Genomic DNA, 24,169 nt, shown 5'->3' with positions numbered 1-24,169 from the left:
ATAAGAAAATACTATACAGTGTGTTAGATGGTAGTAAGAGCAGTGGGAAATACGAGAGTGGTGTGTGTGTGTGTGTGTGTGTGTGTGTGTGTGTGTGTGTGTGTGCAGGTGTGTACATGCAGGTGCATGCGTGGTGTGTGTGAGTGTGTGTGCATGTGTGCATGCATGCATGCAAGTTTTAATGGTAACTCAGAGTCAGGTGCTAGAATCATTGGTCACGAGGTTAACTAAGACCGAGGCCTGGGGGTCATCCTGAGGGTACCCTGAATTGGCCTAAATAGCCCTTTCTTTTCTTGTCCCTCACATCCCACGCATCAGCAAGCCCTGGTGATTCAGTCTCCAAGCCAGATCTCAACCCAGCCACCTGTGGACATACCCACCGCCACCACCTTCACCAAGTGCCCTCACCAGAACCTGACCAAGCTGGCCCCTTCCCCTCAGACCCCCAGCCTCCAGAACTGTGAGAAATAAATGTCTGTTGTTTAAGGCTCCCCCCGCCCACCCTGTGTAGGTTGTCTTGTTACAGCGGCTCGACCAGCCATTTCTGGCTCAGACTCATAGTGGTTTCCAGTACGATGGTCTCTTCCCCTCTTGCCACCTCATAATTCGTTCTCTGCCCTCTACCTAGTGTGAGCTTGCGTATTTTATTTTATTTTGTTTTGTTTTATTTTGTTTTGTTTTGTGGAGGCGAAATTCATGTAACATAAAACTAACCATTTTAAGGTGAGCAACTCAGTGGCATTTAGGATATTTACACTATCTACCTAGTTCCCAGATGTCTTCAGTGCCTCGAAAGGTAAGCCCCTTCCCATAAAGCATCCACTCCTCATCCCCCAGGCTTCCCAGCCCCTGGCAACCACTCATCAGCTTTCCTGCTCCATGGAGTCACCTGTTTGAGACGTGCCAGATATTTCATTAAAGTGGAAACATGCAATATGTGGTCTTTTGTGTCTGGCTTCTTTCACCGGATGTAATGCTTTCAAGTTTCATCCACGCTGTAGTGTGTGCCCACACTCCCTTCCATGTTAGGGCTGAGGGATGTTCCAGTGTACGGATGCATCACATTGTGCTTGTCCATTCATGCATGGAGGGATGTTCCAGTTTCCACCCTTTGGCTACCATGCAGAGTGCTGCGATGAGCATGGGTGCACATGTATTTGTCTGGGTACCAGTTCCAAGTCTTTGGGTATCTAGCTAGGATTGGAACTGCGGTCATTGGCTTTTTAAACACATATGCCAAACTTCATCTCTCCCCTGCTTAAAATCTTGTAATGGCTTCCCATCGAGCATACAGGGGGTTAACTAATTATGCCCTGTGGGCCAAATCCAGCCATCCCTTCTGTCTGCACAGGAACAACTCTCCAGAGAAAGCACTTCAGCGAGCTGCAGATGCCCACCAGGGGTGTCCTCCTCTGCCTGATGCCCACTCTGCTCCCCGTGTCCACCTCCCTGACCAACAGCCAGCACCTCACCACCTTCCATGGCCCGTGCTGTCAAGGAGAGAATCCCAAGCAGACTCTGTGCTGAGCGTGGAGCCCAATGTGGGGCTTGGTCTCATGACCCTGACATCATGACCGGAGCTGAAATCAAGAGTTGGATGCTTAACCGACTGAGCCACCCAGGCACCCCTCTCTATCTATTCTTTTTTCTTTCTTTCTATCATCTATCATCTATCTATCTATCTATCTATCTATCTATCTATCTATCATCTATCATCTATCTATCATTATCATCTTTGTGTCTACACACACACAATTTATTTTAAGGAATTGGCTCTTGTTTTTCGTTTTGTTCTGTTTTGTTTTTAAGTAGGCTCCACACCCAACGTGGGGCTGGAACTCATGGCTCTGAGATCAACAGTCGCATGGTCTACTGACTGAGCCAGCTGGGCACCCCAGGAATTGACTCATGTGACTGTGGGGTTTAGCAAGTCAAAAATCCACAGAACAAGCCAGCAGGCTGAAGATTCAGTTAAGAGTTGATGCCACAGTCTTGAGTCTAAAGGCTAGAAACTCAGGCAGAATTTCTATGCCGCTATCTTGAATTCCTTCTTCCTCAGGAAACCTCATTTTTTCTCTGCCGCCCTTCAACTGATTGGATAAGGCCCACCCACGTTATCAGGCGTAGCCTGGAAGTCAATTGATTGTAGGTGTGAATCACATCTTAAAAATACCTACCTAACAACATTTACACTGGTGTTTGACTAAACCATGCCCTAGCTAGGTTGACCCAGAAAATGGTTATTATTGGATCTAAATGACTATACTGGGGGCCCCACAGTAGGCAACGTTGCTCACATTGCCCTGTTCTCCTTTCCTCTTCAGATATCCTCACTGTCTGAAATCAACTCCATGCTGTCCTTAGAATGTCAGTTTCAAAGACCCTGTCTGTGCTGCTCATGGTTGGGAACCACAGGTGCTCCATCAAAACAACACCCCAGGTGCTAAAGAAAGGAAGAAAAGGAATCCCAGGGCAGAAGAAAGGGGAAATCAGCAAGAAAAGAAATAAGAAGAAAGACATCAAGGTGTGTGGGCAGGTCGGCTGGGACACCTAGTGAGTGATGAGGATTTTTTGAGTCTCCCCCAGACAGAGGTCCCTGCCAGTCAGGAGCTGGAGGGGGAGTTTGCTGGCTGTGAGTCTATTTCCCCCGTATTCCTGGAATCAGGAGGTGGGGTTTACAGGACCTGGGGGTCTTAAGGGAAAGGGGCTGAGAAGGGGCGACTGCGAAGCTCAGGGCTTTTCCGGTGATCACCACATCAAGAGCCGGGAATGGATCCCACCCTCAAGAGTCCTAGCGGCGCAATTAATCAGAAGAGGCATCTAGGACCCCAGTTCCCCTCGGCGGCCAGTGAACCCATTTGCCTGTGGCTACTGCCTTCCACGCAGCTCTGGGGATGCTGTGACCACGATGCCCCCGCACCTCCCCCCTTGACCGCTGACTCAGACCTTCCCTTTCGTTCGTTCGCTTGCTCACTCACCCGGAGCTCCCGCGGAAACGGCGCCTGGCCTGCCCCTTACCGCCCCCTCCTGGGCACCGCCGCCGCAAGCGGGATGCAGGCGAGGTAGCAAACGGAGTTGTGCGTGAGTGAGCCGCAGGTGAGGGGCAAAAACGGATGAAGGTGAGAACAGGTGAGGATGCAGGTGGGGAAGCAGGTGGAAAGAAAGATAGGGGAGCATATGGGTAAGAGAGTTGGTAAAGATACAGGCAAGCCTGCGGTTGGAGATGTAGGCGTGGGCCAGGCGAGAATGCCCAAAATGCAGGTGCATACAATCCAGGGCGTAGGTGGGACAGCAGGTAAAGATTCCGATGACAGTATTGGTAAGAATGCAGGTGAGGATGCAGTCAGGGGGCAGGTAAGCAAGGGGTGAAAGGGCAGTGAGTTGCTGGTGAGAATCCACAGAAGGTTGAGGCTGAGGAGCAGGGGAGATGCAGGTGCAGGTGCGGCGGGCGCTGCAGGTGGACTGCAGGAGGGAAGCAAGCGGGAACCAGGTGTGGCTTCAGGATGGAGCCGAGTTGCTGGTGAGGCGCGGGGGCGGGGGGGCAGGGGGGATCCCAGCTTCCTCTTTCCCTCTCAAAGACCTTCCCACATGGGGAGACACATGGCATACAACTGCGGCTTTATTGTGGGGACCGTGGGGAGGGGTCAGTTGGGACAGCCAAAGACGATCATGTCCTCAGCGAAGCTGGCCAAGTGTTGGCACTGTTTCTGATTCTCCTCATCCTGGCATTCTTCGGCCTGAGGCCAGAGCTCCACCCATGTGTCCTTCCCGATGATGTAGCTGATGCTGGGGGGGGGGACGGGGGGAGTCAGGAAAGTCAGGGGCAGGGCCGGGGAAGGGCAGGCAGGGGTGACCCTGGGCAGGCACCGGGCTGGCACTCACTTGGGTTTCTCTCCCCACAGGTCAGAGGAGATGCCCCACATTAGGTAGTATTTCCCCTCCTGCAGCTTCAGGGCTTCTCTGCACTTGATGTGGCTGATGAACCTGCGCTCCTGGGCAACCCGCACCTCATCGGAGCCTGGAGGGGAGGCCAAGCGGAGCTGAGCCGGAAGGCGGTGGGAGGGAACCCGGAAGAAGGGGGCAGGAAGGCAGAAGACAAAGTGCAGGGCTGACCTGATTTGATGATCTGCTCGATGACCATGATGTATTCATCAAAGTCGTCTGAGGGCTCCTTCCTGAGGAGCCTGGTCTTGTACACTGCGGGGGGGGGGCCATGGGGGTCAGCCTCCCCTGCAAGTGCACCTGGGCACATGGCACTGCTCCTCCCACCCCTGCCCAAGCAGACACACGCAGGATTGCAGCCAGGCCTGCGACAGTCCCTGCCCCCCAGCAACCCTCCCGCCACACACGATCCTACACACAGCCACCCGCGACTACAGTCAGAGGCACGACCACGCCTATTCCTGTCCACAGTCACCCACAACCACTGTCTCATATCTCCCTGGCTCAGCACAACTACAACCTCGCAGTCACACACACCACCCGGCATACGACCACATCCACTTGGATCCTTGCACACACCCAGCCCGTTCATTACCATGGTTCCCATGCAATCATGGCCCCTCACAGCACATTTACACACACATACATTGCCCGCACCTGCAGCCACACATGCACCACAGCTACACACACACGGTTGCTCACACACGCTCCCCTGTGCGTGAACCCACTTACCGTAGTCTACGCCGGGCTCACAGGCCTTGTCCAGCCGGTACTCCTGGGTGACCTTGTCCACCTGGTGCATGAAGCAGTTCTCTGTGGGGTGGATGAGTAGGGGGCATGGTTATAGCCCACGTCTCATCCAGGGCCCCCCACTCCTGGGCCTGTCCCTCTGGATGTGGGCTTTCAGAGCCCCTTGGGTCCCCCCCATGGAAGGAGGGTCACGTGGGTGTGGCCACCCCTTCCCCGCCCCTTTGCGCCCACCCTCAGCGCAGCGGCACATGTCCTTGTGGCAGAGCTTGCTCAGCAACCCGTCTTCCTTCTCTGGGTGGTAGAACCGGACGCAATTCTCATCTGTGGGCAGAGTGGTGTGGAATGGTCAGAGGGCTAGGGCCTTCAGCCCAGAGAGCTGGGGGGGCTCGGATTCCCAACTCCAGTCCCTCAGACCTGGAGATGGCAAGTCCCCAACCCTGGGACCCTCAGACCCCCACCTTTCAGATCCCTGGGACCCTCAAACCCCAGCTCCTAGGTCGGCTGCTCACCCAGGTTGTAATAGGAGTACACCTTGACCGATCCAGGCTGGATTAACCCCACACTAAAGTACTGGTGCACTTTGAAGGACAGACAGTCCTCGTGCTTATGCGAGATCTGTGGGGAAGGAGGAAGCCGGTCAGTGGGACGACATGGAAGGGAGCCTAGCACGGGTACTGGGGGTTGGGGAAAATGAAGGATCAAGGTGGCATATGGGTGGGGGGGGTGGGGGGCAGGAAGCTCTGCCAAAAGATTTGTGAGCACTTCAGCGAATCCATGTTCTGTTTCTCCAAGGCTCGGAGCTAAGATTACACTCACCAGGTTCCTTCCTTCACAAGTGTGGCCATGTGATTGGGTTCTGGCCAACGGACTGCTATCTATGTCCATAAAAACATCCCGTGGTTAACGATCCTAAATTGTATATTTACAAGTGGCTCGGACGACTGGCGGCCCAGTTGGTTAAGCGTCTGCCTTCTGCTCGGGTCATGATCTCAGGGGCCTGGGATCGAGCCCCACATTGGGCTCCCTGCTCAGCGGGAACCTTGCTTCTCCCTCTCCTCCCCACTTGTGCTCCCTCTCGCTATCTCTGTCTCTCTCTTTCAAATAAATAAATGACATCTTTAAAAAAAAAACCTATGTGAGATAATGGACGTGTTAAGGAACTTGATTATGGTGATCATTTCCCAATATATGCATACATCGAATCATTACATTATACACCTTACACTTACACAATGTTAGGTCAGTTACATCTCATTAAAGCTGAAAAAATAAAGAAAGAGAGAGAGAAAAAAAGAAATACATAAACATATGTATGTGTATGTGATAGGTGTATTTGGAGGAAAAGGCTGACAGTGAATTTGGGTAGAAATATGGAACTGTGTTCTACTGCTCTGCAATTTCCCTGTAAGGTTTGAGATTATATAAAAATTTAAACGTACAAAAATTAAATGTTGACAAGAAAATGTCAGTGCTCATCTCCTGCACAATCCTCTTTTCTTCTAGAAAGAATGGGCCCAGCAAACGACTCTAAGAGCCTAGGGATTGGAGCCCCAAGATAGAAGGCACGTGGATCCCTGAGTGACTGTGTGGAGCAGAAGACCCTTTCCTTAACCTCCCACACCAACTGAACTTGGCATGAGTGAGAAACACAAGTGTCCTGCGTTGGGATCCCCATATATTCTTGGGCGTTTTATTATAGTAGCTAGTGTTACTTATGCTGACTAATATGGGGTGAGGGGCATGGGACTTAGCAGGAAGAATATGAGGAAAGCAAAGCGGGAAGACATAAGCAGGGGAGAGGAGGAGACTCAAGTCAGGTTGGAGATGAAAACAGTGAGAGGTCAGATGGAGAGTTAAGAAGGAGGGAGAGAAATGCCAGGGGATGGGGAGCAGGGGAAATCCGTGTTCACCACTGAGCACCTGATTTTTTTTTTAAAGATTTTATTTATTTATTTGAGAGAGAGAGAATGAGAGATAGAGAGCACGGGAGGGAGGGAAGAGGGTCAGAGGGAGAAGCAGACTCCCCGCTGAGCAGGGAGCCCGATGCGGGACTCGATCCTGGGACTCCAGGATCATGACCTGAGCCGAAGGCAGTCGTTTAACCAACTCAGCCACCCAGGTGCCCGTGAGCACCTGATTTTTTAAACCAAAGTAGCTCTTTTCAGTGGTTGTTTAAGACTCTGACGGGAAGAAGTTGGAGGAAGCAAGAATAAACTGAGGTTGGAACATGAGTGGTCAGAAGGTAGGGATGACCTGGGTAGACCACCTTGTTCCACATGCCCCTTCCTCCACCACCCAAGAGCAGGGACCCCATCTCTCCTAGCCTGGGCCTGGCCTGACCCAGAGGAAGGCCAGCCAGGTAGAGGTCAGGTCCCCATTGGAAGCCTTACCTTGTCCAGGTAGATGATGAGGGTGTTCTTATTGGAGAAGGCCTTGTTCAGCTCGTACTTAGAGATGTATTTCTCGACACCATTGTTCAACTGGGGAAGGGTAGGACTTGTGAAAATCCTCCTTAGTCTTCTTCCAGACCCCATGGTTCTTCCCACTGATCCCGGCCCCCAAACCCGCAAGCCCTTCATACCTCATTGAGGTCACTAAGGTCAGGAGAAAAGCCAGTCATCATGGATATATCCAGTATTGACATGGTAGCATCCTGGTTTCCCAGGTACCTGAATGGGGCAGAGAAAGGGCAGTTGGGTCCCAGGGTGGGGTCAGCCCCGGGGGTCAGTTCCTGGACAAGGGGGTCTGATCAGAGACTGAGGTTCCTGGTTCCCACATAGCAGCACAGAGGGATATTAGATTTTAGGAAACATTCCCCAAAGGGAATAATGGAAAGGCAGTATAATGGTCAAGGAGATTAATAGCTCAGGCTCTAGAGCCCAATTGCATGGGTTCAAATCCCAGCTCTATATGACATCTGATGGGTCACTTGACCTCTCCATGCCTCAGTTCTTCTAGAAAATAAAGGCAAGAAAATGTTACCACGGTCTAGCTCAATAATACCGGGGTATAGTAATCACAATTGCATAAAGTACAAATCTTGGTTCTAGCTCTTCAGCCCACCAATCACTGCGCAAATAACAGATGCACACACAGTCAATGACCAATCACGTCACTTCTTCCAAAAGTTTGTAGGTGCCGGATCATTGAGCAGCCATTATGCAGTTCATGCACTGATAGTAAGGCGTGTGGTTGTGTTAATTCCTTATCTCCCAGTGGATCAACCCACCTGACGTTTTGTAAAAATGAGTCATTGAAAGAGGGAACTAGCCAACAAAGATGAAAGCGCGGCAGAGAAATGAAGACTGGTAACGCTGGAAGTAAAATTTGAATAGCACATAAATGGAGTTAGAGAATAAATGGCAGGCTGTGGGAATGTTACCCCTGCTGCCATTTGAGAGGCTGGCTACGCAGCGGGAGGAGCCTGGGGAAGGTGAGCCCATCAACATAAACGAGGAGAATGGCTGTGACCAAAGGATGCAGCTGTCCCAGGGGAAATGACGCCGGCAGAGACACTGCCGAAACTCTTGGGTATCTCGTGACATTGGCCGCTCAAAGGATTAAGTGTTGGAGGCTGACCTAACTCAGAAGGGAATGTGACAATTCACTATGTCATAAGAAAGATGCCTGCTTTATCCATATCCTCAGTTATACAAAGAGGAGGAAGGAGGCGCTTTCGAACCACAGTACTTTCAATGAGTGTTTTACAAGGGAGGAAAAAATCACTTGCATCTCAACGTTTTGATGTTTTCCTTTACAGCATACTAAACAAATACTCGTTGTACTGTCGTTTTCATTTCTCTATACCTTTATAACTGGCGTATGAGAGTTTCTGATGTTGTGATAAAACACTTTAAAGGTCATGGAACAACTGTAACTTCCCCGACTGATTGTTGAGATTGTTCGCACAGCCTCAGCCTACGTGTCCACTACTAGTCTCGGACTTAGCCATGCACAGTGAGGACTCTGCTTATGGCATCTACCTCCTGGCGGGACTTAAGACAATACCAGATGCACAATGCACTCTTGGAAAGGATTAGGTACCACAGATGTTATTTGTGAGAAGTCTTGTTATAGACGGAGGAATGGCTAAGATGACCCCCCAGTGAGCCATCATCACTTACCTGGTACAGATGTTAAGGATCATGGTGCTCTTGGCGTCCTGAGGCCTCTTGACTAGAAACACAGAAGACAGAAAAATGGGAGGGGGATCCCGGGGTCCCAATTCAGGAGGGAGGCAGACATTAGAACGGGGTTGGGGGAAGGGTAACAGGTAGGGTCTTTACTCCCTTTACCATCTTCAAGGGCTCGTTGAATGTCAACCCTGAGGTCAAACTTCTGGCAGGAGGCTTGGTTTTTGAGCTTGGCATAGTACATTGTCACCACCTGGTGAAATAGTGGGGGTGATGAAGTGTCAGCCCACTTGAATTGAGAAGGAGAGGGTCCCTCTGGGGCAGAGGGGTGAGAGAAAGTGGTGGGCCAAGCAGGTGTGTGTTTCTGTTCCTTACCGACAAGGTGCCTTCGCCTTTTCCTTTAGCTATTACTTCGAAATTCTCATTTTTCTTGGTCTGCAGGGAGAGAGAAGTGAGGATGTTGGGAACCAAGCCTTCTCCCAGCTGCAACAATCATCTGCTCCCTCTCCTGCCTCTGGCAAGCCCTGGCTGGTGTGGAGGGTGACAGCAAGGAGGGTTTGGCTAGGCAGCTGTACCTCTTCTGACCGCAGGAGGCTAGCAGATTCCCAGAGGATGAGGTGCTTGATGACAGAGTTTCGGCTGGGCAGTTTGATGGACACCTCCAGGTTCAGGTCCTTGTGGTGAGGGACATCCTTCTGGTATTGGGCCAAGGCTTGGAATACCAAGAAGGTGGCCTAGAACCCATGAGAGAGGAAGAGACTCAGATCAGAGGGAGGGGGCACTGAGACTGTAGCCTAGGAAACTCCCCCTGCCCCCCAGAGAGGGTAAGGATGAGATTGGGGGTTGTTAGGCACCAAGGACATGCTCTAGATTCTCCAAGGGACAGAGGCTTCGACCAGAGTTTGGAGACAATAAGAACATGTCTAGAATCCATCAGAAATTGTAGGTGTAAGACTGAGGTTGTAGCAACACTGAGGATGTGGCCCAGATTCATCCAGAGGAGAGTCTAAGACAAGAGTTTGGAGTCACTGAGAATGTGTTTAGAACCCACTTGTGAAAAAAGAATGAAGTTGGAGCCTGGGGTCACTGAACATATGATCTAGAATCCAAGAGGGATACTGAGAATATGACTGACAGCTCGCCAGAAGGAAAGGGGGTCAAATTGGAGTCTGAGGTTTTTGAAACCATGGCCTAGAACCCACCAGGAAGAGAAAGGCTGGGAGCCTGGTGGAGCTGAGAACCTGGTCTAGAACCCGCAGGAAGACGAGCTAGCATGGAGCCTGGTGGAGCTGAGAACCTGGTCTAGAACCCGCAGGAAGACGAGCTAGCATGGAGCCTGGTGGAGCTGAGAACCTGGTCTAGAACCCGCAGGAAGACGAGCTAGCATGGAGCCTGGTGGAGCTGAGAACCTGGTCTAGATACCAGGAGGCTCAGAACATAGCTTGGGGCATTGAGAATGTAGTCTAGAACCCACAGGTGGGTTCACAACTGAAAAAGCCCGATCTCTCAAATCCACTCCAGCCACTCTGGCTTGTGGGACAGAAGGACAGCCCCTCTTGGTCTCAGCGACTTCTCTGGGAGGTCGGAGGAGGTAGGCATGCAGGGTCCTGGGGGATATGGGGTCACTTACCTGGGTGGAGCCATAGCCACCCCCGTAGTATCTCTGCTCATTGAGCCAGCGCACGACAGGAGGTACCGAGTCAAAGTCTTTGAGCAGCAGCAGGGCCAAGAGGGCGTAGGATGTGGCTTCCACACTGTAGAGCTTCTGGCCAGGTTCCTCCCAGCGCTCCCTGCCTGCAGAGAGAACCGCCCCCCAGCCCCCATGCTCACTGCTCTGTCTAGCCTGGAGATGGCTCAGAGAAAGCTCAGAAGAAGACTCCCCCTAGACTTCTTGGTGTTCAAGTATCCTGGCTCACATCCAAGGCCCTCGATCTGCTGGCTCCTGCCTCACTCTCTTTTCTCATTAACATTCACTCGTCCACTTAAATTCTCAGCTGTAGTCCCACTGACCTACAGGAGATTCGCTAAACTTTCCATGCTCATTCTTACTTCTGAGTCTTTTGAAATTCTGTTCCCTCTACTTGGAACACCTTTTCTCCACTTCCTCCTGTTAATCCCATCCTGTACAATCTGGCTTCAAAGGCACCCCAAGACTGGGTGACAGACCCCTGCCCTTCCTTCTGTCTCTCAAAACATCCTGTGCTCTCCTGTCCCAGCATTATGATGCTCTACAGCAATCTGTTAACTCATCTCTTTCCTCAACTGGAGTGTGAGGACATGATGGCAGAGGCTAGACTGTATTCACTGTGATGTCCCAAGTGCCTAAGAAAGTACTTATGGCAGAGACTGTCATGAAGAACCATTCCCTCCTCTTTCTGGGCACACAGCTGGACTATATCTCCCACATATCTTTGCAGGCAGGTTTGGCCACAGGACGGAGCTCTGGACAGTGGAGTGGGCACGGGCAATGACAGGGGCCCCTTCCATGCCTGGTCTACCTCCCTTGCACAATCCTCCTGACTCTTTCCCCTTCTGCTTGGATGGAGTGGATTCCAAGGACCTGGAGTGGCAGAGCCATGAAAAGATAGAGTCTGAGATCCGGGCATCAATGTATGGAGGAGATCCATCCACGAACAAGAAACTTCTCTTGTGATAAACCACCTCAGTATATGTTACATCATATTTCTTGACATATGTTCCATCAGTCAGTGCAAACCTGGTATAGATCATCACTGGAACCAATGATTAAGTGCTCACTAGGTGTTAGGCACTGTGCTAAATTGCCTATGGCATTATCTTGCCTAATCCTAACGACCCTTGAGATAATGATAATGTTAGGACAACAGCAGTGATAGAGATCTTCCTGGGTGCTAGACTTTCTACCTGCATTACTCATTCAATTTTCACAACCACCCTGTGATGTAAGTACCATCTTAAGATGAGGTCCAGAGAGGTTCAGTGGCTTCTACAAAGCCACACAGTGAGAATATGGCAGAGTGGGATTTGAATTTGGCTCTGACATCAGACAGACACATCCTTGCTCCTGGGTCATAGCAAGTGCTCAACACACACTTATTGAATGAAGGATGCAATGGACCTTCTTGTGTAGCTTACTTACACTGAGGATGTCTCACACCTCCGAGCCGTCCACCCAGCATGGCTTAGCACCATCCACTCCAGCTCAGCTTGAAGCTGCCCATCCCAGCCACGCATGCCAGCTCCGGATGACTGCCCCTAACCCCCAGTCATGCATTCCTCTTTTACCTCCCCAGGCTGCCCCTCACCTGTGGCTGTGCTCAGAAATTTTCTGAGGAGGTTTCCCTCCAGCTTGCCTAGCTGGGCGAGGGCGTAGCCAGCAATGGCCACAGAATATGATCCCTGCAGGTTCTCGTAGTGGTCTGCAAGATATTGTCCTGCCTTATTGATGCTGCCTGGCAGGCTCTATAAGAAAGAGGATTGAGTACTTTGGTAAAGTGAACATTACTGCCACAGAGAGCTGGTAAGGATCACACAAGCACCACTTCCTGGGTACCAGGATGGTTTCTGTCCTTGGGACAAAGCCCCCCGGGGTTTTCCAGACATTTTAGCCACCGTGAGTGAGCTGCTTTGTTGCTGAACACCTAAGATGTGCCTGGGACAATTTATATACCCAGTGGTGTACTGGTAGCTATTTAAGCTCTCCAGTGTGTGTGTTTGGGGGCAGGGGAGGAGGGCGGCTGGTTTATAGATTGCCAGTTACTGTGACGTAAATACTCCCACTATGGCCAATTTCAAGCTACCGCCATAATGTCCCTGAACATGGAGTGAAGAGATGTCCCAGATAGGCACTCGCGAGCTAGTATGAATGATTCAGCACCCTGCTGGGAATGCCTCTTGTCTAATCATCAGCTTCATAGCTAACACTTACTATATGCCGGTCTATTTTTATCATCATCTCTACTGCACAGATGAGAATACTGAGACCCAGAGAAATGAGGGGTAGAAGAAGACATGATCTGTAGTGTTCGCAGATCTTCACGGTGTAAATACTACCATGGCCAATTTCAAACTACCGATGTGGAGGCAGTGAGTGCAGAGTTCGGAAGAGGTGGGCAGTAGCACAGTCTTAGATACTATTTTCCACCATATAGGTGCGTAAACAACCTTGAGATGGATAGATTTATTGTAGATAATGAAAGGTAATAAAACAATTAGGAAGTGATGAGGTTTGAGTGGTTTTTTTTTGCCTTTGTTTTTAATTTTTAATGCATAGTCTAATTTACTAAATGTAAGTTTATATAATTTAATTTTTTTAAAGATTTTATTTATTTGAGAGAGTGAATGAGAGAGAAAGAGATCATAGGAGCAGAGGGAGAGGGAGTGGGAGAAGCAGGCTCCCCGCTGAGCAGGGAGCCCCAGATGTTGCTGTGTTATAGTAGAAACTAATCCTTTTGCCTGCCCAGCTACCTCCCCTTCATCTACTTTTGACTTCTGTAGGAACTTTTCTCTTTCATTCACACGCCACAGTGGAAGCGGCCATATTTGCCCAGTAAGACCTACTTCCTGGCTTCAGCTGATTGGCCCAGGTGTAATCACCTGACCACGGTCAAGCCAATCAGAACCATTCCCTGGGAATCGGCTCGCCTTGGTCTGGCTGTTTCCCCAAGGAAGGCAGCTAGCCTTCTGCCAGGCTGGGTGGGTGGCAGAGAAAGAGGAATTATTGGGCCCAGAAAGGCCCGGGTTCCTCTTAGGCACTAAAGATAACAGCCCCCTCCCCTCCACCTCCTTTCTGGGTTCCAACTAAGGGAGAAGCAGCTGGCTGAAGTGAGAACCTGGGGTTCCCAACTTGGTAAGCTAAAAGGTCAAACAAACCACTCTTAAAATCCCAGGACAAAGCAGATGGAGCAATTACAGAGACTCTCAGGAGCCCATCTTTCTCACTTTTTCTGCTTCAGAACCAAAATTAGAGGAAAAGGAGATAGCCATAAGACAACATTTTTAATCATTCCCCTTTTAGGGTCATGGGCTCCTTTGAAAATTTCCTAAAAGAGGGACGTCTGGGTGGCTTAGTCAGTTAAGCGCTTGAGTCTTGATTTCGGCTCAGGTCATAATCTCAGGGTCATGAGATGGAGCCCCGCATGGGGCTCTATGCTCAGGAGGGAGTCTGCTTGAGATTCTCTCCCTCTCCCTCTCCCCCTCCCCCCATGCTCTCTCTCTCAAGTAAATAAATCTTAAAAAAGAAAAAGAAAATTTCCTGAAAAGATCCCCCAGACTAAGAAAATAGTCTTGATGTTTTCTTAGCTCTGTGTTGTGAGTTTTCTTTAGGGAAGCAGCAAGGATACAATGCACTGATCAGGTAGGAGAGATGTGGAAAACAGGCTGAGGGGGCTTTTGTTGACATTGGCTAGAATTCTCTGAAAATGGTAAAGCAGGCAGAAAGGACCTGCTCTTTCATCTCTTTGTGTCTCAGTTTTCTCTTCTGTAAACTGGGGATGATAAGAGTAGCCCACCTCTTGGGCTCTTACAAGGATTACAGGACTCAACCATGTGAAGCTCTTAGATGAGCATCTTAGTTAATTCCCCCCCAAATGTTGGGTATTATTATGGCCGCTGTGGTGGCCGTTATTGCACTGGGGAGGACTGAGAATCACCCAAATGCAACACCCTGCCCCCCCAAGGTGGATGTGCCCTGGGTAGGGGAGGGAGGAAGAAGAAGAGGATGGTGGACACTTACGTTGACCTGTCCTTCGCAAATATCTTCAGCCTCTTTCAGTGCAATGAGAACAAAGGCTGTGAGGGACACCTCCTTCTCCTTAGAATGCCGGAAGCCACCCTAGAGTAGGAAGCAGGAAACAAGGACGGGGTCACCAGTGTGTTCCCATTTGGTGACCAATCCTCTTGTAGGGTCAGTGGGTCAAGGCAGGGCTGAGTCTCTCCCCAGTGTTTCCTTAGGATGGGCACTCTCTTCAGTATCCATTCATTCACAAATGTTGCTGGTGCTGTGGATAAGATGGTGGGAAAGGACCAGACACTAGCCCAACCCTCATGGAGCTTTCCATATAGTAGGGGAGACAGACAGGAACCAACTAGTTCACCAAAAGATTTTATCATTACAGACTGATGAGTGCTGTTCAAGGGATGTGGATGTGGCAGTGAGAATGGACAGCGGGAGTGTGACTCAGCTGGGGAGATCAGAAAAGATGTCGCTGGCGGATGATGGGTTAGCATGCCAGGCAGTGGAAAGAGCATGTGCAAAGGCCCTGTGCCAGGAGAGAGCAATAGGCTCCTAGCAGTACAGCTGGAGTGTGGATGGGGGTAGGGGGACAGCTGTGAGGCTGGACGCCTGAAAGGTCAGGCTAAGGCAGTGATTCTCTAACTTATGCATGCATGGCATGACGGGTGTGTGTGTGTGTGTGTGTGTGTGTGTGTGTGTGTGTGTGTGTAGAAACGGATTCCTAGGCCCAGCCCCTAAAGTTTCTGATTCCATGCATCTAGAGTCCAGCCTGAGGACATGCATTACTAACAAGTTTGCAGGTGATGCTGATGCTGCTGGCATGGGGATCCCGTTTGGAGAACCACAGCTCTGAGGGGTTCTAGGTGTATTTTCAGAGCGAAGAGGGAGGGACTTTGGTTTTGCACTGGACTCTGAAGGTCTCTGGTCTGCATTGGAAGAGCAGCGCTCCCAGCAAAGGAGTAGTTTTCTCCTGTCTATCCTGTGACTTCCGGGCGCCCCTTCCTCAGCCTGCCCTGAACCCCTGCCTCTTACAATCATCTCTTGGTGAATCACTGGCCCATCCTCGTTGAAGATCCCGTCGGGCTTCTGCTTCTCTATGATCAGCCATTTGACCGCCCCGCAGAGGACCTGGGCGTCGATGGCGATGAGGTTGGCGGCCAGAGAGAAGACCTTGACCACGTAGGCTGTCAGCCTGGGGGCGGGGGGCACAGAGCGTGAGCCAATCGCCTCCGGGATCCAGAGACGGCCATTGCAGCAAACCAATAAGCAGAGAGTGGCAGGGCCTGGCCGGGCTGGCCCAACCTCCCCACCCAAGCGCAGACCCAGCCTAGCCGCGGGAGGCGCTTGGTGACCGCAGGCCACTCAGCAGCCCTCAGTGGGCGCCTCGCCTCTGTGGGCCGAGGACCCAGAGCTGGGCTCAGGGCTGCGTGGACGAGGCCCGCCGGGACCACCCTAGGCCGCCCTGCTCTGTGGGATGCAAGGATGACTCACCAGGTGCTGGACTCCCGCTTCGGGAAGGCAGCGAAGGCCGAGTTGCCTTGTCTGAAGGCTAGCTGCTGGGTGTACCCTGCAGGGAAGCCAGAAGTGTCGCCCGAGGAGCAGGGGCTGAGTGCAGGGGGTGGCTGGCATGGGTATGCCAGCAAGGGGAGGGGCTTGGGGGACAGGGGTTCAGAGAGGAAAGAGGGGGCTCAGGGTGGAGTAGGGAAGTCTGGCGGGGAGGGGGAGGAGCTTCTAAAAGGGGAAGGGATTCAGAGGGCGGAGAGATCAGAGAGGAAAAGGGGACGGAGTTCTAGAGGAGAGGGGTTCAGAGAGGGGAAGGTTCTCAAGGGGGTTCAGGGCAAAGGGGCCTCAGTGAGAGACGGAGCTCCCTGAAAGGTCGGGCGGGGGGGGGAGGTCTTTGAGAAGAAGGGATCCAGAGAGGGGAGGGGCTTCACGGAGGGGCGGGGCCCGAGAGGGGGCAGGGTTTCCGGGAGGACACGGCTTCGGGAGGGGGCTGGGAAGGGGAGGGAGCGGAGAAGGGGAGGGAGCTGGGAGGGGGGCGGGTCTCCAAGGCAGGCGCACCCTTCTTGATGAGCTCCAAGGCTTCCTGCCTCTTCTCCAGGCCGAACTTCTCCCACTGCTCGGTTTGGTCCAGGTAATGCACCGAGATGACAGTGGGCGTCATGCCGATCATGTTTTGCTCCCCGCAGCCCGTCGGGGTCACGATGAGGTGCTTCAGACGTTCCCCGTCGATGGCGTCCTCTGCCATCTGAGCCACCGGGGTCCCTGCAGCCGGGCGGGAGGACCGCGCTCAAGCACCGTGGGGTGGGCTGAGGAGGGTTGGGGCTGCCACCAGCGATCCCAGGCTCCAACCAGCCAGGGCCAGAGAGGCCCGGGGCAGTTGGGGGCTGAGGGGGATGTGATCGAAGGGAGCAGCACGCTGAGTGGACGAGGCAAGGGCGGGGGGTCTACACTTGTAGGGAAGGGGGGCTTGTGCTTCATAGGAGAACTCTGGTCCCTGAGTCCTCTCGTTACACCAGTGGCAAATTAATTCCGGTAACAATCGTCATGAATACTTCGATCGTGCTTAATGCTGTTTGCCAAGTGAACAAAGCTGTTCTAGAGAAACTCATCTAGTATCTCATTTAATCCTCTCAACAACCCTTTGGTGTAGGAACTGTTATTCGCTCCCATCACAGATGAGGAAACCAAGGGTCTCTCCCCCAAAACCCTACTGCTTGCAAGGTGCCTTTCCAGCAACTTCTTTTCCCTTCTTCTTGCCCTAGTCCTCCATCCCAGGCATTTAAGTTCCAAAATCTCCTGCTCAGAGCTATTTGCTGAACTAAATACTGCCTGGAGCCTTCTATAAAACAGATCAAGGAGGTGGCCAGTTGTCCCAATGGAAGTGGAGAGGGGGAGGCACAGTAGTGAATACCCCCGGAATTAGGGGGAACTGGGTCCCCTTCTCCAGGGTCGTGCCTTCCTGGGTCAGAGCCAGTGGCGGCTCACCTTGCAGGAGGATCTTGGTCTCAGAATCTGTGTCTGGGACCTGGTCGCTCAGGTCTGCTGCACGGACCTTCACTTGCTGCTCTCCCCCTGTTGGCGGAACGGGAGAGAAGGATGGCAACAGCCCTCTCCCACCAGGTCCTGCATCGCCACCCAGACCTCAGCCCCTCTGCTGTGGCTGACTCACCTTGGCCCTTCTGTTCTGGATTCAGTGTGTGAATGGCCACAGTCTTGTTGACTCTGACTCCCTCCGGCTGAACCGTGTTGGGATGGGGGGTGGCGGGGGGAGGTCGGGTGAATAAAGGAACAGACAGATACCACTGGTCAGCAAAGACACTGTCCTTCTGGGGATTGCTGACTGTATCATAGGCACAATGGCATCACCTATGCCAGCTGTGTGACCGGGCGTCAGTTACTTAACTTCTTTGTGCCTCAGCTTCCTCCCTTCAAAAGAGGAAGCAATACAAACATCTACTTCATATGGTTGTCCTGGGAATTAATAAGGTGAAGTCACTTGCCCAACGTCACACAGCTGGTAGAAGAGAGCCGGGGTTTAACAGTGCAGTCTGTTTTTTTTTTTTTTTTGGCGGGGGGGGAGGCAGTCAGGATAAATGACCCAAGAAAGTCTGTGTTTTTAATTCAGTGCCTTTCAAACGTCTCTAGAACAAAAGAATATGCATAAAGTACTCAGCACAATGCCTGGCACACAGTAAGTACTCAGTTAAAATAGGGGCTATCTTAGTATCAGAGTCCCAACTGATGCTCTCCTGGGTCTACAGAAAGACTTCCATGGTGGACTGCAGCTGTTTATGCCTTTCCAGAACATATTCTCCTTTAGGCTGATAATAATGCCCAAATTTTCCTTTGGAGACCGAGTCTCCTCCAATGGCATGCTGGTAAATATCTGACACCCAGCTCTCCAGGAAGAAAAGATCCTCCATTGTAGCGCTGCCAATTTCCGTGCTGTGAGTATCTCCTCTGTGGCGGACTTCAAGCTACCAGCATCAGAGAGTGCAGAATTGGGAAGTTGTGGGCACACTGGCTCTCGGGCATGGGACCATGCAGGCTCCAAACACCCTTCTAGGTTTTCATCCCATCAGTGCCACACTGAGCCATGCTGGGGCCCCAGGCAAAAGGGATAATAAGAAATGTGCCCCTAGGGACCCCTGGCTGGTGCAGTGGGGAGAGCATGTGACTCTTGATCTAGGGGTTGTGAGTTGCAGCTTACTAAAAAAAAAAAAAAAAAAAAAAGAACTTAAAAAAAGTGCTCCTAGATATGTATTTTTATGTATGTTTTAATGGTTAATTATATTCCAGAACATTAAAGTAGTTGAAAAAAAATGAGTTTGGGTGCACCTGGCTGGGCCGGTCGGTAGGTAGGGCGTGTGACTCTTGATCTCAGGGTTGTTAAGTTCGAGTCCCATGTTAGGTGTAGAGATCACTTAAAAATAAAATCTTTAAAAACAAATGAGTTTGGTTCCATTAAAGTCAGGAAAGAAAAATTATATTGGTTTGGGTATAAATAAGACATTTCACTGTAAAATAGCACTGTCAGTTTTAAAGCATTTGCTTTTCAATGTTTCAATATTTTTTCAACTACTTTAACATTTTTTGGGGAAAATTAACCATTAATCAGTTTTAACCATTAAAAAAAGACACATATATGGGGGCCATATTTTCCCTGCAGCTTCAGGGAAGCTAAATATGGCTTGACTTGATACTGTCAGATCCTCTCTGTTTAAAACTTTGATCTTTTGGGGGCACCTGGGTGGCTCAGTTGTTAAGCATCTGCCTTCGGCCCAGGTCATGATCCCAGGGTCCTGGGATAGAGCCCCGCCTCGGGCTTCCTGCTCCGCGGGAAGCCTGCTTCTCCCTCTCCTTCTCCCCCTGCTTGTGTTCCCTCTCTCACTCTGTCTCTCTCTGTCAAATAAATAAATAAAATCTTAAAAAAACAAACAAACTTTGATCTTTTGTTCACAGATTTTTTTGATATTAATTTTGAATCCTTACAACATTGTATTAAAATACTGTTGCTCTTATTTATGATCTCACATTTTGCTTGAAAATATTAATAAGAGATGATAGGAGGCTTTTATTCTTATTAATGACTTGATCTCCTATTATATTTGCAAATGTTCATCACTGTAGGAAAAGTAGAAATTAACTGTTAACATATATCCTAAGGGTGAAAATCATACTTAAAACTAGAAGTTCTTATGTTCTCACATTATATGTTACTGCTTTCTAAAATTTGTTTTGTGTGGGGCACCTGGGTGGCTCAGTCATTCAAACGTCTGCCTTTGGCTCAGGTCATGATCCCAGAGTCCTGGGATCGAGCCCTGTGTCAGGCTCTCTGCTCAGCAGGGAGCCTGCTTCTTCTTCCTCTGCCTCCCTCTCTGCTTACTTGTGCTCTCTCTCTCTCTGTCAAATAAATAAATAAAATCTTTAAAATAATTTGTTTTGTGAAACATGTTTTCTCAAGATTTTTAAAGTCAAAAGAAAACTCCTATATACTGAAATGTGTTAAAAGTGTCATATTTGATATTAAAATACATTTTCATTTAAAAACGTATCACTGGTTTTTATGACTGGGTTTTTTGGTCCTCACTCACTTACCCTAATCCTGGCCCTGCTTCCAAAGTTGTAGGACTCCTAAATTTCCTAAGCTGGACACTGGATGCTCTTAGTGTCTCAGAGTCTGGGTCTCCAACCTGGATTGACAGCAGGGGGAGACAGGAGACTCTCCTGAAGGACGAGGGGCAGCAGGTGCCCCAAGGACTCACCACGACCTTCAAGGTCTTCTTGACACCGTCGCTGATGAAATGCCTGTAGACAGCGGCCTTGACCTCCACCTCATGTAGGCCGACCTTCAAAGGCACAATGACATAAGGCACAGCCACTGAGGACTTGGCTGGGATTTCTACAGTCTGCTGGTAGCGCTTCTTGGAGGTAGCCGCGCTGCAGAAGGCTGGGTTGTAGAGCAGTTCCACCTTGACCTGTCGGGGGAGAGAGAATCAGTCAGGGGCATGTGCCACAGACCTCCCCCCCCACGCCCACCAGGCTCTCCATCATGCCTCTGCTGCCCCAGGGACCCACCTTGAGCTCCCCGACTTCCTGGTAATTGTAGAGGATGGCTCGGATCTCCACCTGCTCATTGCGCACGACAGAGTAGGGTAGCCGCAGGTCAATGAAGAAGTCTTGCATCACTGTGACCTCATAGGGGTCAGCCACGCAGATCCCTGCCCGGGAGAGGAGTGTCAAGGGAAGGAGGCGGACGGTGTCTCAGTGTTTACCGCTGCCTGCAGGAGCTGTGCCAAGCTCACCCTGTGTTTGTAGAAGTCCCCAGACTAAACAGCTTCAATGGTGATACATTTGCCGATGGTGGTGGCATGGCAGCTGGACATTGCTGTGATGGGACGATTTCCATTTTCTTTCGTGGTTTTATTCCTAGGTATGTGTGCAGGCGGGAGGAACTCAAGCATAACTGAGGGGTCCACATCTGTGCTCTCCAAAATGGTCGCCTGAGCTCCATGTGGTCCCTGGGCACTTGGAATGTGGCTAGCTCCAGTGGGAACCAGATTCCTACTTTTATTTCATTCCACTTCACTCAGATTTAAACATAAAAACTGATGTTCGTCATGAATATACCACAACCCCCTGAACTGTACACTTTCAAAGGGTGGCTTTTGTGGTATGTGAATAATACCTCAATTTAGAAAAAATGATGCCTGATTCAGTGATTGGAAAACTTTTTAACACACGTTTGGAATAACCTGGTTAGGCCAATCTACCTCTTCAGGGGTGCATTTTACAAACCCTAAAATACAGATCAAAGTATTTCCAATGAAAGGCGAGGGGTACCCGGCCGGCTCAGTCAGGGAAGCGTGTGACTCTTGATCTCGGGGTTGTGAGTTTGAACCCCATGTTGGGTGAAGAGATGACTTAAGAGTAGAATTAAAATCTTAAAAAAAAAAAAAGGCTAGCACCCGAATTGGGATGCTCTGCAGGTATAAAATACATGCTAGATTTTGAAGGCTTAGTACAAACAGAAGTAAAATATATCGTTCATAATTTTGAGATGTTATTAGGTTATTCTTGAGTATTAACATATTTTATCCTTGTAACATTATTATTAGTGTGATAGTGGTTTGTGGATGTTTACAACATGTTGAAAGAATAAAAAATGTTGAAAGAATAATATTTTGAATATATTTGGTTAAGGAAAATATATAATAAAATTTATTTCATCTACTCCTTTTCTTTTCCTCTCTTTTCTTTTCTTTTTCAAGTAAGCTCCACGTCCAGCGTGGAGCTTGAACTCACAACCCTGAGATCAAGAGTCACATGCTCTATGAACTGAGCCAGCCAGGCGCCCCTCACCTATTCCTTTTTTATGGGGCTACCAGAAAATTTGAAATGACACAAAGCTTGCATTGTATTTCCGATGGACAGGGCCTATCTACAGGGAGTGAAAATGATGCCAGAAACAATGGTTATTTGCGATACAACAGTTACTGCATTAAATTCAAGCAAAGGGTTGATGCAAGGAAATTTGCAAAAACATTGTATTGAAAATAATGTTATGCTAAAAAAATAAAACAATTAAAAATAATGTTACACTAAGAAATCTATTAAGATTTTTTTTTTCTTATTCTTCAATGGTGAAAAAAATTATCGGAGGCTTGAACGAAATCCTTATTTCTTAACCTATGGTCATTTATTCATCACCCTTGGGGTGTCTGCTCTAGTCACAGAGCTATTTACCATTTCTTATCTACTATTTGTTTTTACATTTAAAAAAAAAGTTTTTTTTTAGTCATCTCTACACCCAGCCTGGGGCTCGAACTCACAACCCCGAACATCAAGAGTGGCACCCTCCACCGACTGAGCCAGCCAGATGCCCCTATTTTGACGTTTTTAAACTCAAATTTAATTTACTATGGTGTGTGAAAAGCCAGGTTTTGCACCACAAATAGGAGGTTCCCTCAAGGAAAGCAAAACGGTTTTGTTCAATACTGGTTAGCTGGTGCAGAAAACTGCACCGGCTCCCCTCTCCTTGCTGATCTAAGTTGTTCAACAAGAGCAGGAGAGACGAAGGTGTGCTTGCCCCAGACTGAAGCTCTTCCCTTCGAACAAGATGGAAGGACTTCTGACACACCATCTGTGTTACTTTTAAGGCAGTGAAACATGTCGTTCCAGGTTGGTCCAAACCCTTAGAAAGTACAATACTGAAGGGGAGTCCTAAGCTATTGGCTGCAGTTAATAATAACGTACCCAGGGGCGCCTGGGTGGCTCAGTTGGTGAAGTGTCTGACTCTTGATTTCCACTCAGGTCATGATCTCAGGGTCATGAGATCGAGCCCCCACATCAGGCTCCCCGTTCAGCAGGGAGTCTGCATCAGGATTCTCTCTCTCCCTCTGCCCCTCCTCCCACACACACTCTCTCTCTCTCTAAGAAATCTTAAACAAACAAAAAATAATGTATTCATTTGGGCCCATCAATTGTAGCAAATGTACCACCCTAATGCAAAGAGGGGTTAAAAATGGGAACTGAGGGGAATGGAGGGGTGTGTGGCAACTCTCTGTGCTTTTTGCCCTATTGTTTCTATAAACTTAAAACTGTTTTAAAAAGCTCTAAGATGGGGTTCCTGGGAGGTTCATCCCTCAGTGATCTTGGACAAGTCACCTTCCTTCCCTGGCTTCAGTATCCTCATTTGTAGGAGAATAATAGTGCCAAGCTCACAGGGTGGTTGTGAGCATTGACCGAGATAATGTGTTGAGAGTTAAAATCATGCCTGGTGAGACAGTGATGTCGAGGAGGTGTCACAAGGGCACAGAGAGTGGAATCCTAAAACCACAGGGCCCTGTAGGATTCTATCCGCCACCCCACCCAGGGGACATTGGGCAACTTCTGGGGACATTTTGGGGACATGTCACAACTGCGCGGGGTGTGCTACTGGAATCTAGCAGGTGGAGGCCATGAATGCTGCTCAGCATCCTACACTGCACAGGGCAGGGCCCTACCACAGAGAACCACCCAGCTCAGAGCCACGTGAGTGGCTCTACATGCATACAGACCCCCTAGGGACCACATTAAGATGCAGGTTCTGAGTCAGCAGGTCAGGAATGGGGTCTAAGATTCTGTATTTCTAACAAACTCCCAGGTAAAGCACCTTTGCCAGATTGCTAGTGGTTCAGGGAACATGGTTTCAGGACAAGGATCTAAACTGTGGCTTTTGGGGCCCCTGGGGGGCTTAGTTGGTTAAGGGTCTGCCTTCAGCTCAGGTCATGATCTCAGAGTCCTGGGATTGAGTCCCGCATCGGGGTCCCTACTCAGCGGCGGGGGGGGGGGGGGGGCTGCTTCTCCCTCTGCCCCTCCCCCCGCTCTCTCTCCCTCTTGCCTCAAATTCCAGTATGGCTTGGTGCGGCCCTGGCTTCCATTTAAAATGTAGATGTTTTGTTCATCATGGATTTTTTTTTTTTTGCACTCACATTGATTTTTAAAAAATGACTGCATGAAAAACTAATGATGTCCTGTGATTAACATAACATAATAAAATAAAATAAAATAAAATGATTGCGTGAAAATATTACTTATCTGGGCACCAGAGTTTTTTGGCGCCACTTAAAATTGGTGCTTAAAGTTC

The 24,169-nt window shown here is 49.8% G+C and overlaps 1 protein-coding gene across 1 annotated transcript in view; it reads right to left on the bottom strand.

The window, feature by feature from the left end:
* Window positions 1-3,601: 3,601 nt before the first annotated feature.
* C3 (complement C3) overlaps window positions 3,602-24,169 on the bottom strand; it is a 33,203-nt gene continuing 12,635 nt past the window's right edge. The window contains exons 20-41 of the mRNA XM_088017781.1: window positions 20,620-20,762; window positions 20,307-20,519; window positions 17,711-17,777; window positions 17,527-17,613; window positions 16,600-16,803; window positions 16,030-16,105; window positions 15,571-15,730; window positions 14,539-14,637; window positions 12,110-12,266; window positions 10,456-10,619; window positions 9,401-9,559; window positions 9,201-9,260; window positions 8,988-9,078; window positions 8,817-8,868; window positions 7,274-7,361; window positions 7,083-7,172; window positions 5,202-5,307; window positions 4,924-5,013; window positions 4,675-4,755; window positions 4,114-4,197; window positions 3,883-4,018; window positions 3,602-3,786 (exon numbers count right to left, since the gene is read on the bottom strand). Of these exons, the coding sequence (XP_087873907.1) occupies window positions 3,645-3,786; window positions 3,883-4,018; window positions 4,114-4,197; window positions 4,675-4,755; window positions 4,924-5,013; window positions 5,202-5,307; window positions 7,083-7,172; window positions 7,274-7,361; window positions 8,817-8,868; window positions 8,988-9,078; window positions 9,201-9,260; window positions 9,401-9,559; window positions 10,456-10,619; window positions 12,110-12,266; window positions 14,539-14,637; window positions 15,571-15,730; window positions 16,030-16,105; window positions 16,600-16,803; window positions 17,527-17,613; window positions 17,711-17,777; window positions 20,307-20,519; window positions 20,620-20,762 (2,549 nt within the window). The 3' untranslated portion in view covers window positions 3,602-3,644. The remainder of the gene's footprint in view (window positions 3,787-3,882; window positions 4,019-4,113; window positions 4,198-4,674; window positions 4,756-4,923; window positions 5,014-5,201; window positions 5,308-7,082; window positions 7,173-7,273; window positions 7,362-8,816; window positions 8,869-8,987; window positions 9,079-9,200; window positions 9,261-9,400; window positions 9,560-10,455; window positions 10,620-12,109; window positions 12,267-14,538; window positions 14,638-15,570; window positions 15,731-16,029; window positions 16,106-16,599; window positions 16,804-17,526; window positions 17,614-17,710; window positions 17,778-20,306; window positions 20,520-20,619; window positions 20,763-24,169) is intronic.

The sequence above is a fragment of the Eumetopias jubatus genome, unplaced genomic scaffold (genome assembly GCF_037043125.1).
Source record: "Eumetopias jubatus isolate StellerSeaLion01/CBP00866 unplaced genomic scaffold, mEumJub1_p1.0 scaffold_1, whole genome shotgun sequence".
Lineage (NCBI taxonomy): Eukaryota > Metazoa > Chordata > Mammalia > Carnivora > Otariidae > Eumetopias > Eumetopias jubatus.
Note: the sequence above shows the minus strand (reverse complement) of the source record. Positions and strands in the feature narration are given on the sequence as shown.